Source organism: Carcharhinus amblyrhynchos, chromosome 16 (genome assembly GCF_965287045.1).
Source record: "Carcharhinus amblyrhynchos chromosome 16, sCarAmb.v2.hapA, whole genome shotgun sequence".
Classification (NCBI taxonomy): Eukaryota; Metazoa; Chordata; class Chondrichthyes; order Carcharhiniformes; family Carcharhinidae; genus Carcharhinus; species Carcharhinus amblyrhynchos.
The window spans coordinates 55,498,116-55,511,421 of NC_137339.1; the positions used below are offsets into that span (position 1 = coordinate 55,498,116).

The 13,306-nt window shown below is 42.9% G+C and overlaps 1 protein-coding gene across 1 annotated transcript in view; it reads right to left on the reverse strand.

Moving 5' to 3' along the window:
* Nucleotides 1–2,093: 2,093 nt before the first annotated feature.
* The window catches only part of wfdc2 (WAP four-disulfide core domain 2), a 44,702-nt gene continuing 33,489 nt past the window's right edge, over nt 2,094–13,306 (reverse strand). The window contains exon 4 of the mRNA XM_080204507.1: nt 2,094–3,858. Within this exon, the coding sequence (XP_080060633.1) occupies nt 3,725–3,858 (134 nt within the window). The 3' untranslated portion in view covers nt 2,094–3,724. The remainder of the gene's footprint in view (nt 3,859–13,306) is intronic.

Genomic DNA, 13,306 nt, shown 5'->3' on the forward strand with positions numbered 1-13,306 from the left:
GCGGTACCACATTAGCTATCCTCCAGTCCTCTAGGACCTCACCTGTGTCCAAAGAAGAGACAAAGATTTGCGTCAGAGGCCCAGCAATTTCATCTTTCACCTCCCTAAGCAGCCTGGGATAAATGCCATCAGGCCCCGGAGCTTTATCAGTTTTAATGCTACCTAAAAACCCTAACACTTCCTCCCTCGTAATGGATATCTCCTTCAACTGATCTACAGCTCCCTCCAAGACATTACAAGATACCAAGCCCCTCTCCTTCGTGAATACCGACGCAAAGTATTCATTCAGGGTCTGCCCCATTCCCTCAGACTCAATGCATAGTTCCCCTCCTTTGTCCCTAAGAGGACCTATTTTCCCTCTAACCACCCTCTTGTTCCTAATATAAGAGTAAAATGCCTTTGGATTTTCCTTAATCCTATCAGCCAAAGCCATTTCATGCCCCCTTTTCGCCCTTCTAACTCGCCTTTTGAGCTCCCTCCTGCTCTCTCTATATTCCCCCAGTGCTCTCTCCGTTCCCAGTTGCTTAGACCTAACATATGCCTCTCTCTTCTTCCGGACCAAGTCCTCAATATCCCTAGTAATCCACGGCTGTCTAATCCTGCCTTTCCCATCCTTCCTCTTTACCGGCACATGTCCTTCCTGCAACATTTTCAGTTTGCCCTTGAAAGCCTCCCACTTGCCAACCGTGGACTTGCCCGCTAACAACCTCTCCCAATCAGTGTCCTTCAGCTCCTTCCTAATCCGGCTATATCTCGCCTTCCTCCAGTTCAGCACCCTCCCCTTCGGACGGCACTCATCCTTTTCCATTTTTATCCTAAAGTAGACAGACTTGTGGTCACTGTTAGCCACATGTTCGCCTACTGCAACCTCAACCACCTGACGTCAATAGTTATTGATGTAACTATTATCCAGATTACTGGTAATTTCTTATATACTGATGTAAATATTGTTCAGGATAATGGGAGTACCATACTTACTGATGTAAATATTGTCAATGGGTACAGGATTACCCTACATACTGATGTAAATATTGTCCTGGAGTACCGGAGTACTGCATCCATTGAGGTAAATATTCTCCTGGAGTACTGTATATATTGATATAAATACTGCCCAAGAGAACTGGATTACTGTAAATTTTGAGGTAAGTATTGTCCTGTAGAATGCGAGTACCATATATACTGATGTAAATATTGTTCAGGAGAACTGGAGTACCATAAATGCTGATGTAAATATTGGCCCAGGGATCAAGAATTTATTATATATGCACCTAATTGCACCTTTTTGAGCACAAGTTGTTTGGTAAAATGTAAGAAGTTCACTTATGCATGAGTAATATTTTCTTGGTGTGTTGAAACCCGAGCATGTTCTTCAGTACAACAGCTACTCTCAAGGCTTTGACTTAATTTTCTTTCACTTCAGTGTCACTGTGTGACCTGATTGGTGCTGCTTTGGAATGGCCTCTTACATTCCCAAAGATCCCCTTCTACTCGTCACACCACTGCCCAATGCTCCCTTTAGAAGCTCTTTAGTCTTGTTCCTCCTCTTTCTATGAATAGTATCCTTCTTCTCTCAGAGCTGATGGGATTACTTTATGCAAACCTAATGTTAGACTTTAGCTTCTAAACCTATAGAGAGCACCAGATCACTAGAAATGTGGACAGGAGCAGAGCACAGACCTTGAGTCTGCTTCACTATTCAACACAATCATGGCTTCGGCTTTCATTGCGTTTTCTAATCTAGGCTCCATATTCCTTAATTCCCTGAGTGATCAAAACCCCGTCTATCCCAGCGTTCAATATATCCAGTGATGGATCATCCACAATCCTTGTGGATGGAGAATCCCAAAGTTTCACATAGTAATTTCCCCTCATCGTGAAGTAATTTCCCCTCGTCAGAGACCTTAATTATCATTCTCTTATCCTAAGACTTTGACGCCATGCTTTAGATTCCCAAATCATGGGGGATATTTTGCTTTATAAATTTATTAGAGTTTATTTATGATGTAATTAGTGACGTACATAAAAGGGAACCAGTAGATGTAGTATTCTTGAATTCCAAAAGACAATCAATAAGGTGCCATACAAAAGGTTAATACATGAGATACATGTTTATGGAGTTGAGGGTAATACATTGGCATAGATGGGGATTGGTTAATGGACAGGAAGCAAAGAACAGGCACAAGTAAGGATTTCTCAAGTTGTCAGGTTGTGACTAGCGAAGTACCACAAGGATCAGTGTTGGAGCCTCAGCTATTTACAATTTAGATTAATGACTTTGATAAAATTAATGACTTAGGGAATACACAATAAATGGTAGGACACAAGGAAGAACAGAGGGACCTTGGAGTGCATGTCTAATGATCTCTGAAGGCAGCAAGACAGGTAGATAAGATAGTTAAGAAGGCACATGTTATTTGCTAAGGTACAAAATATAAGAGTAGGAGATTATAATGGAGCTATCTAAAAGGCTGGTTAAGCCATAGCTAGAGTTCTGTGCATAGTTCTGGTTGCCACACTATAAGAAGGATATGATTGCGCTGGAAAGAGTGAAGAGGAGACAGACCAGGATGTTTCCTGGGATGGAATGTTTTAGCTATGAAGAAAGGCTGGTTAGGCTGCAGTTGTTTTCCTCAGAGCAGAAGGGGGGGAACCTAATCGAGATCTAAAAAATTATGAGGAACATAGAAAGAGTGGACAAGAAGAAGAGGGATCAATGAATGGGGGCAGGAGATTTAGAGGGGGGGAAAGAGTTCTCACAGAGGGTGGTGGGAAGCTGGAACTCACTGCCTGAAAAGGTGGTGACGTGGGAACACTCACAATATTTAAGAAACATTTTGATGAGCATTTGGATTGCCATAGCGTACAAGGCTACAGTGCTGAAAAATGGGATTAGAATCATATCAAAGAATCATAGAACCATAGAATAGATAGGTGCTTGATGGCTGGCACAGACATGATGGTCTAAAGGGTCTCTTTCTGTGCTATAAAACCTTGTAACTCTATGACTTTATAGCAACAAAGTGTAATGTGTCCAACTTTGCAGATGATACACAAAGCTGTTGATGGAAAGAGAAACTTGTTGCTCAAGCTTTTCACCTTACACTTAAAAATATTACATTTCAAACAATCACAATTTATACTATAGGAGACTGTCAGGGTGCTGATTGGTTGGCAAGTGGACTCGGATTGACAAAGGTATTGCCATGGAGAAAGCAATGGGAATCAATAATTTCCCCAATCCCTGGGTAATTTGTGAAATGTGCAAGGCTTGAGCCTAATCCTTTAGTTTGTAGAGAATGGTCCCTGTATCTCAATATATGTTGAAATTGGTTGTTAGTGTAGCTATTATCACACTCAGGATTGTACAACCAGTACTGCCCAACCTGTGTTTTCAAACCACACAAAAAAATCTAATGTTTGATATGGTTCCACGTTTGGCCAACAAAAATTTACTAAACAATCCAGAGTATGCTCCAGCAGGACTCCAGGAGATCTTCAACAAATCTCCAACAGGGCTCCAGGAGATCTCCAACAGAGCTCTAGCAGAGCACTGAATTTAATCCAGCATAGTTCTCGTATGATTTTATTACACTTCAGTAAAACTCAGTATAACTCAAGCAAGACCCTAACAGTACTCCAATGGGGATTAAACAGGGTAATTATACAGCAATAGCAATGTTTCGAAGAGACACTAACAGGGCTTTAACATGGCACTAAAAGACATCTAACAGGGTTCTGAACAGGCATGTCCACAGGTAGTTTTGCAGCATTTCTGTTCTGCTGGGCAGTCTCCATCATGATGGCAAAATTCAGCACACATCTTAGTTCCACGGGGCAGAGAGCACCTCCCTGGTTTCACTGTATGAACACAACAGAAACTAACTCAGAAATTAAGAATATTGAGCATTGGTAATAGCAACAGGAGATATACCCTTCATACTTCTCCCTGACAAACTCGGAAAAATAACCTGCAGATACTTATTACCAACAAAACTCTTATGTCACTGGTTTGTAACGAAATAAGATAGTGAGGAACACAATTAGTAACACAGTGAGTGATACAATGAGTAACAAAGTGAGTAACACAATGAGTAACATGGTCAGTAACACACTTATTAATACAGTGAATAACACAATGGTTAACATGATCAGTAACATAGTTAGTTATATAGTGAGCAACACAATGAGTGACACATTCAATAACTTGATCAGTGACACAGTGAGTGACACTGTGAGTAACACAGGTAGAAACATAGTAACATAGTGAGAAATCCAATGAGTAAAACAATGAGTAACATGGTCAGTAACACAGTAACATAGTAATATAGTGAGGAATACAATGAGTAGCATAATCAGTAACACAATGAGTAACATGGTGAGTAACATGGTCAGTAACACAGTCAGTAACAGAGTAACACAATATAGTGAGCAACACAATGAGTAACATGGTCAGTAACACAGTTAGTAACACAGTGAGTAGCATGGTCAGTAATACAGTCAGTAACAGAGTAACAGTAATATTGTGAGGAACACAATGCATAACATGGTCAGTAACACAGCAAGTAATACAGCAAGTAACATGGCCAGTAACAGAATCAGTAACAGAGTAACATAGTAACGTAGTGAGGAACACAATGAGTAACATGATTAATAAAACAGTTAATAACACAGTGAGTAACATAGTCAGTAACACAGTGAGTAACATGGTCAATAACAGAGTAATATAGTGAGAAACACAATGAGTAACATGGTCATGACACAGTAACAGGGTAAAATAATGATATAGTAACATAGTGAGTAACATGGTATGTTAGCCTTTATAGGAAGGGGTATAGAGTATAAGAGCTGGAGTCTAATGTTGCAGTTGTATAGAACGTTGGTTAGGCCGCATTTGGAGTACTGCGTCCAGTTCTGGTCGCCTTACTACCGGAAGGATGTGGAAACCCTGGAGAGAGTGCAGAGGAGGTTTACCAGGATGTTGCCTGGTATGGAAGGACTGGGTTATGAGGAAAGATTGAGCAAATTGGGGCTGTTTTCCCTTGAAAGACAGCAACTGAGGGGGGATCTAATAGAGGTATATAAGATTATGAAGGGTATAGATAGAGTAAACAGTGGTAAGCTATTTCCTATGTTAGAAACGCACAGTACGAGGGGCCATGGGCTTAGGGTGAGGGGGGAGAGGTATAACACGGATATTAGAGGGAGGTTTGTCACACAGAGAGTAGTGGGGGTATGGAATGCTCTGCCAAGTAAGGTGGTGGAGGCAGGCACGCTGGAGTTGTTTAAGAGTTACTTAGACAGGCACATGAGTGGGTTGGAGATGGGAGGATATAGGAGATTGTTTTAAATAAGGTTCATTAGCATTGGGGCGTCCCTGGTAATGTATAAGGATGTGGAATGGTATTAATGTTTTCCTCTTTTACTTCACAGATTTTAAGTTGGTCCGCCTTGTTGCCCAACAAGGGGCATACACGCAATGGGTCGTACAAGAGCTGCGCTTGGATGTTCAACTAATACTTCATGTCGTTAGTGTGTACTTAAACTGGACCAGATACTGGGCAAGACGACAGCTCAGTGACTATCACTGTTTGCTGTGCAGACACATGGATTTGGGCCGGTGTTTGTGGGAGTTTGCGCTTTCTCCCTGTGCTTGCGTGGGTTTTCTCCAGGTGCTCCGGTTTCCTCCCACACCCCAAAGATGTGCTGTTAGGCTGATTGGAGGTAATAGATTGTCCCTAAATTAGTTTCCCTCAATGTGGAATGCCATAAGCATAGATAAGGGTCATGGGTGGAGGGGGGACTCGTAATGTTAAAACGGCGGCACGGGCTCGTTGGGCCGAAGGGCCTGTTTCCCAGGCTGTTTTTGTTCTTTGTTCTTTGTAACATAATAAACAACATAGTCAGTAACACAGTAACATAGGAACATAATAAGTAACACAGTGAGCAACACAGTCAGTAACACAGTCAATAACAGAGTAGCATAGTAACATAGTGAGTAATACAGTCACTAATACAGTCAGTAACACAATAACGTAGGAACATAATAAGTAACACTATGAGCAACATAGTCAATAACACAGTCAATAACACAATCAGTAACACAGTAAGTAACACAGTGGGTAACACAGTTAGTAACACAGTGACATAGGAACATAATAAGTAACATAGTGAGTAAAATAGTCAGTAAAACAGTTAGTAACACAGTAACGTAGGAACATAATAAGTAACAAAGTGAGTAACATAGTCAGTAACACAATAAGTAACACAGTAACATAGGAACATAATAAGTAACACAGTCAGTAACATGGTTAGTAACACAGTAATATAGTGAGCAACACAATGAGTAACATGATCAGCAACACAGTGAGTAATAGAGTAACATAGTGATATAGTGAGGAACACAATGAGTAACGTAGTCAGTAACACAGTTAGTAACACAGCGAGTATCACAGTTAGTAACACAGTAACAGTAATATAGTGGAACACAGTAACATAGTGAGCAACTCAGTTAGTAGTACAGTGAGTATCATAGTGAGTAAGACAGGTAGAGACATTGTATCATAGCGAGTAACACTGAGTAACGTATTCAGTAACATGCTAAGTAAGACAGTGAGTAGCATATTCAGAAACACAGTGAGTAAGACAGTGAGTAACGTAATAAGTAACATAGTCAGTAACACAATGAGTAATACAGTTAGTAACATAATGAGGAACACTATGAGTAACACAATGAGTAACACGGTTAATAACATAGCGAAGAACACAGTGAGGAACACAGTGAGCAACACAGTTGGTTACATAGTGAGAAACACTGACTAACATAATCAGTAACACAATAACACAGTAATATTCTGAGGACAGAATGAATAACACTGTGAATAACATAGTCAGTAACATAATAGTACAGTGAGTGACACAGTGAGTAACACCGTGAGTGACAGTCAGTAACATAGTCAGTAACATACTCAGTGACACAGTGAGTGACACAGTCAGTGACATAGTCAGTATCATAGTCAGTAACACAGTGAGTAACATAGTGAGTAACACAGTGAGTATTGTGAGGACAGAATGTGTAACATACTAACACAGTGAGTAACATAGTCAGAAACACGGTAAATAAATGTCTAATCTCTGGAAAACAAGTTAGCCAACTTAAAAGCCAGAATCACTCTTCAAAGAGAGCTAAGGGACTGCTGTGTACTCTGTTTCACAGAGACATAGCTCAGTACTGCTTCACCAGGCTGTGCCATACAACCAGAGGGCTCCTCAATCCTTTGAATGGGCCATGCAGCAGCCTCAGGCAAGACTAGGGGAGGTGGTGTCTGCCTCCTAATCAACACTTTGTGGTGCCTAGACATAGCAGCATTGGCGAGTTTCTGCTCCCCGGACCTAGAATACCTGACGGTAAAATGCTGCCCCATTACCTTCTGAGGGAGTTTACCTCTGCTATCCTGACAGTAGTTACATCCCACCCCACCCAGATATGACGACCATACTGGACAAAATATACACCACTACAAATAGCCTTGAGATGTAGCATAGAACATAGAACATTACAGCGCAGAACAGGCCCTTCGGCCCACGATGTTGCGCCGACCAGTTACAAAACAATGACCCACTAACCTAAACCAATCCCTTTTCGTCCATAAACCTATCCACGGATCTCTTAAACGCCCCCAAACTAGGCGCATTTACAACTGCAGCAGGCAGGGCATTCCAATCCCTCACCACCCTCTGGGTAAAGAACCTACCCCTGACATCCGTCCTATAACTACCCCCCCCTTAATTTAAAACCATGCCTCCTCGTGCTAGCTTTCTCCATCCGAGGAAAAAGGCTATCACTGTCCACCCTAGCTAAACCTCTAATCATCTTATATGTTTCAATAAGATCCCCTCTTAGCCGCCTTCTTTCTAGCGAAAACAACCCCAAATCCCTCAGTCTCTCCTCATAGGATCTCCCCTCCATACCAGGCAACATCCTGGTAAACCTCCTCTGCACCCTCTCCAAAGCCTCCACATCCTTCCTGTAATGTGGGGACCAGAACTGCACACAGTACTCCAAGTGCGGCCGTACCAGAGTTGTGTACAGTTGCAACATGACGCTGCGACTCCTAAATTCAATCCCCCTACCAATAAACGCCAAGACACCGTATGCCTTCTTAACAACCCTATCTACTTGATTCCCAACTTTCAGGGATCTATGTACACATACACCTAGATCCCTCTGTTCATCCACACTATTCAAAGTCCTCCCGTTAGCCCTATACTCAACACATCTGTTATTCCTACCAAAGTGAATTACCTCACACTTCTCCGCGTTAAACTCCATCCGCCACCTCTCGGCCCAGCTCTGCAACCTGTCCAAGTCTTCCTGCAAACTATGACACCCTTCCTCACAATCTACCACACCTCCGACTTTGGTGTCATCAGCAAATTTACTAATCCACCCAACTGTACCCTCATCCAGATCATTAATAAAAATTACAAACAGCAGTGGCCCCAAAACAGATCCCTGAGGCACACCACTCGTAACCAAACTCCATGACGAATATTTACCATCAACCACCACCCTCTGTCTCCTATCTGCTAGCCAATTCCTGATCCAATTTCCTAGATTACCCTCAATCCCATACATCTGCATTTTCTGCAGAAGCCTACCATGGTGAACCTTATCAAACGCCTTACTAAAATCCATATATACCACGTCAACTGCCTTACCCCCTGCGTGAACACCGAAGAGAAATATTGGTTCAATGCCTCTCCAATCTCTTCCGGTTCCACACATAACTTCCCTCTGCTGTCTATAACTGGCCCTAATCTTGCCCTAACCAACCTTCTGTTCTTGACATACCTATAGAACGCCTTAGGATTCTCCTTAATCCTATCAGCCAAAGTCTTCTCATGTCCTCTTTTAGCCCTTCTTAACTCACTCTTCAACTCCCTCCTAGCCAATCTAAAGTTTTCTAGTGCACTACCCGAGTCCTCAAGTCTCATCCGAACATAAGCCTCCTTTTTCTTTTTAACCAACGAATCAACTTTTTTAGTGCACCACGGTTCCCTAGCCCTACCAATTCCTCCTTGCCTGACAGGGACATACCTATCGCGGACTCGCAGTAGTTGCTCCTTGAAAAAACTCCACATTTTGTTCATCGTGGCCGGGGACTTCATTCAGGCCAAGCTCAATAGCACCCTACCTGGTTGCTACCAACATTCCTGTTCTACCAGAGGCTCAAAATTCCTAGACACTGCTACACAAATATCGAACATGCCTACCACTCTATCGCCTGCCCCACGTTGGCAAATCAGTCCACAAGGCTGTGCTCCTGCTCCCGGCCTGTAAGCAAAACTGAAGCAGGAGAATCCATCAAAGAAAATCGTGCAATGTTGGTCTGAGGAATCGGATGATCTCCGGTGGGGCTGCTTAGAGTCAATAGACTGGTCAGTATTTAAGAACACTGTGACTATGCCATCACAGCAATTGACTTCATTAGTAAGTGTACAGAAGACAGTGTGCCAGAGAAGCAAATCTATGTGTTTCCCAGCCAGAAACCATGGGTGATCAGGGATATCCACTGCTTGCTGAAGTCTAGGTCTGAGGCATTCAAGTCAGGCAACACTGACCTATACAAGAAAGCCAGCTATGACCTAAGGAGATTCATCGAAGATGCTAAAAGACAAGCTAGAGTCCCAGGCTAGCCACACAGACCCCTATCGACTATGGCAAGGCCTGCAAGAGATAACAGGCTACAAATGAAGGCATGTAAAATCATTGGCATAAATGCGCCCTTCCACAATTAACTCATTGCTTTCTATGCACATTTTGAGCAAGAGGTCATGCCTTCTCGAAGGTCAACTCATGGAAAGTGACTGGCCCGAATGGGATACCCAGGTGAGCACTCAGTTCCTGCATGGACAGGCTGGTGATGGTATTCACAGATATCTTCAGCCTCTCTTTACACCAACCTGAGGTTCCTATCTGCTTCAAGATGACCATCATCCCGATACCAAAGAAAAACCAGGCAGCGTGCCTTAATGATTATTGTCCAGTGGCTCTGACATCCATTATTATGAAGTCCTTTGAAAAGTTAGTCATTGGCACGAATCAATTATGACCTCCCAGACTGCCTGGATCCACAGCAATTCACCTACTTCCGCAACAGATCCACAGCAGACACCATCTCCATGGCCCTGCCCTGGAACACTCAGATAGCAAAGACGCCGATGTCAGAATCCTAGATTACAGCTCAGCCTTCTACTTTCAGCACCATTATTCCTATGAAACTTATCCCCAAACTCCATGGCCTGGCTCAGCTCCTCCCTCTACAACTGAATTCTGAACTTCCTAACCCACAGGCTGCAATCAGTAAGGGTAGGCAACAACATCTCCTCCACAATCATCCTCAACACCAGTGCCCCACAAGGCCCTGTACTTAGCCCCTTACTACACTCCTTATATGAGTATGACTGTGTGGCCAAATTGCCCTCCAACTTGATCTTCAGGTTTGCTGATGACACCACCATAGTGGGTCGGACCTCAAACAATGACGAGGTGAAGTACAGAAAAGAGGTAGAGAATCTAGTGAACAGGTGTCATAACAATAATCTCTCTCTCAATGTCAACAAAAATGAAAGAGATAATCATCAACTTCAGGAAGAGTAAAGGAGAACATGCCCCTGTCTACATCAGTGGGAGCCATGATGTGGAGATGCCGGCTTTGGCCTGGGGTAAAAACAGTAAGAAGTCTCACAAAGACTCGCATTCCAACCATTCCAATCTTGTAAATTGAGCTTGTGTCTTTATATACCCTGTTTGTGAACTGAAATCCCACTCACTTGTTGAAGGAGCAGCGCTTCAAAAGCTAGTTGCTTTTGTTACCAAATAAGCCTGTTGGACTTTAACCTGGTGTTGTGAGACTTCTTGCTACATCAATGGGGACAAAGTAGAAATGATCAAGGGGTTCAAGTTTCTAGGTGTCCAGATCACCAACAACCTGTCCTGGACCCTCATGATGTGGGTATGCCGGCGTTGGACTGGCGTAAACACAGTAAAAAGTCTGACAACACCAGGTTTTAGTCCAACCGGTTGGACTAAAACCTGGTGTTGTCAGACTTTTTACTGGACCCTCATGACATTGCTATAGTTAAGAAAGCCCACCAATGCCTCTCCTTTCTCAGAAGACCAAGGAAATTTGGCATATCCACTATGACACCCACCAGCTTTACAGATGCACCACAGGAAGCATTATTTCTGCTTGTATCACAGCATGGTATGGCTCCTGCTCTGCCCAAGACTGCAAGAAACTACAAAGGTTCAAGAACGAAGCCCAATCCATCACTCAAACCAGCCTCGCATCCATTGACATTGTCTACACTTTCCGCTGTCTCGGGAAAGCAGCCAGCATAATTAAGGACCCCACACACACTGGACATGTCTCTTCCATCTTCTTCCGTCAGGAAAAAGATACAAGAGTCTGAGGACACAAACCAAGTGACTCAAGAACTACTTCTTTCCTGCTGCCGCTAGGCTTCTGAACGGACTTACCTCACATTAAGTTGATCTTTCTCTACATCCTAGCAATGAATGTAACACTACATTCGGCGCTGTCACCTTTCTGTCTCTATGTACTGTATGCTTTGTCTGTATAGCGCGCAAAACATTACATTTCATTGTATAATAATACATCTGACAATAATAGATCAAGTCAAATCAAAGAGGAACACAATGAATAAAACAGTTAGTAACACATCAATACAGTAATATTGTGAGGACAGAATGAGTAACACAGGGAGTAACAGTTAGTAACATACTAAAACATCAAAGAGCACAATGGATAACACAGTGAGTAACACAGCAAGTAACATAGTCAGTAATCCCGTACCACACAGTGAATAACTGTCAGCCTTGATCAATGCTATGGCACAGTGTATAACAGTTACCCACAATAAATATGGTGCTATAAATACCTGAGCTGGAGAGTATTTCTTATATTTGTCTGAGGTGTGAGAGTGTATCTTGTATCTGTCTGAAGTGTGAGTGTATCTTGTATCTGTCTGAGGCATGAGAGTGTATCTTGTACCTGTCTGAGGTGTGAGAGCGTATCTTGTACCTGTCTGAGGTGTGAGAGTGTATCTTGTACCTGTCTGAGGTGTGAGAGTGTATCTTGTACCTGTCTGAGGTGTGAGAGTGTATCTTGTACCTGTCTGAGGTGTGAGCTTGTATCCTGTATCTGTCTGAGGTCTGAGAGTGTATCCTGTATCTGTCTGAGGTGTGAGAGTATATCTTGTATTTGTCTGAGGTGTGGGAGTGTATCTTGTATCTGTCTGAGGTGTGAGAGTGTATCCTGTATCTGTCTGAGTGTGAGAGTGTATCCTGTATCTGTCTGAGGTGTGGGAGTGTATCTTGTATCTGTCTGAGGTGTGAGAGTGTATCTTGTATCTGTCTGAGGTGTGAGAGTGTATCCTGTATCTGGTCTGAGGTGTGAGACTGTATCTTGTATCTGTCTGAGGTGTGAGAGTGTATCTTGTATCTGTCTGAGGTGTGAGAGTGTATCTTGTACCTGTCTGAGGTGTGAGAGTGTATCCTGTATCTTGTACCTGTCTGAGGTGTGGGAGTGTATCCTGTATCTGTCTGAGGTGTAAGAGTGTATCCTGTATCTGTCTGAGGTGTGAGACTGTATCTTGTATCTGTCTGAGGTGTGAGAGTGTATCTTGTATCTGTCTGAGGTGTGAGAGTGTATCTTGTATCTGTCTGAGGTGTGAGAGTGTATCTTGTACCTGTCTGAGGTGAGGGAGTGTATCCTGTATCTGTCTGAGGTGTAAGAGTGTATCCTGTATCTGTCTGAGGTGTGAGACTGTATCTTGTATCTGTCTGAGGTGTGAGAGTGTATCTTGTACCTGTCTGAGGTGTGAGAGTGTATCTTGTACCTGTCTGAGGTGTGAGAGTGTATCTTGTATCTGTCTGAGGTGTGAGAGTGTATCTTATACCTGTCTGAGGTGTGAGAGTGTATCTTGTATCTGTCTGAGGTGTGAGAGTGTATCCTGTATCTGTCTGAGGTGTGAGAGTGTATCTTGTATCTGTCTGAGGTGTGAGAGTGTATCTTGTACCTGTCTGAGGTGTGAGAGTGTATCTTGTACCTGTCTGAGGTGTGAGCTTGTATCCTGTATCTGTCTGAGGTGTGAGACTGTATCTTGTATCTGTCTGAGGTGTGAGAGTGTATCTTGTACCTGTCTGAGGTGTGAGAGTGTATCTTGTACCTGTCTGAAGTGTGAGAGTGTATCTTGTACCTGTCTGAGGTGTGAGAGTGTA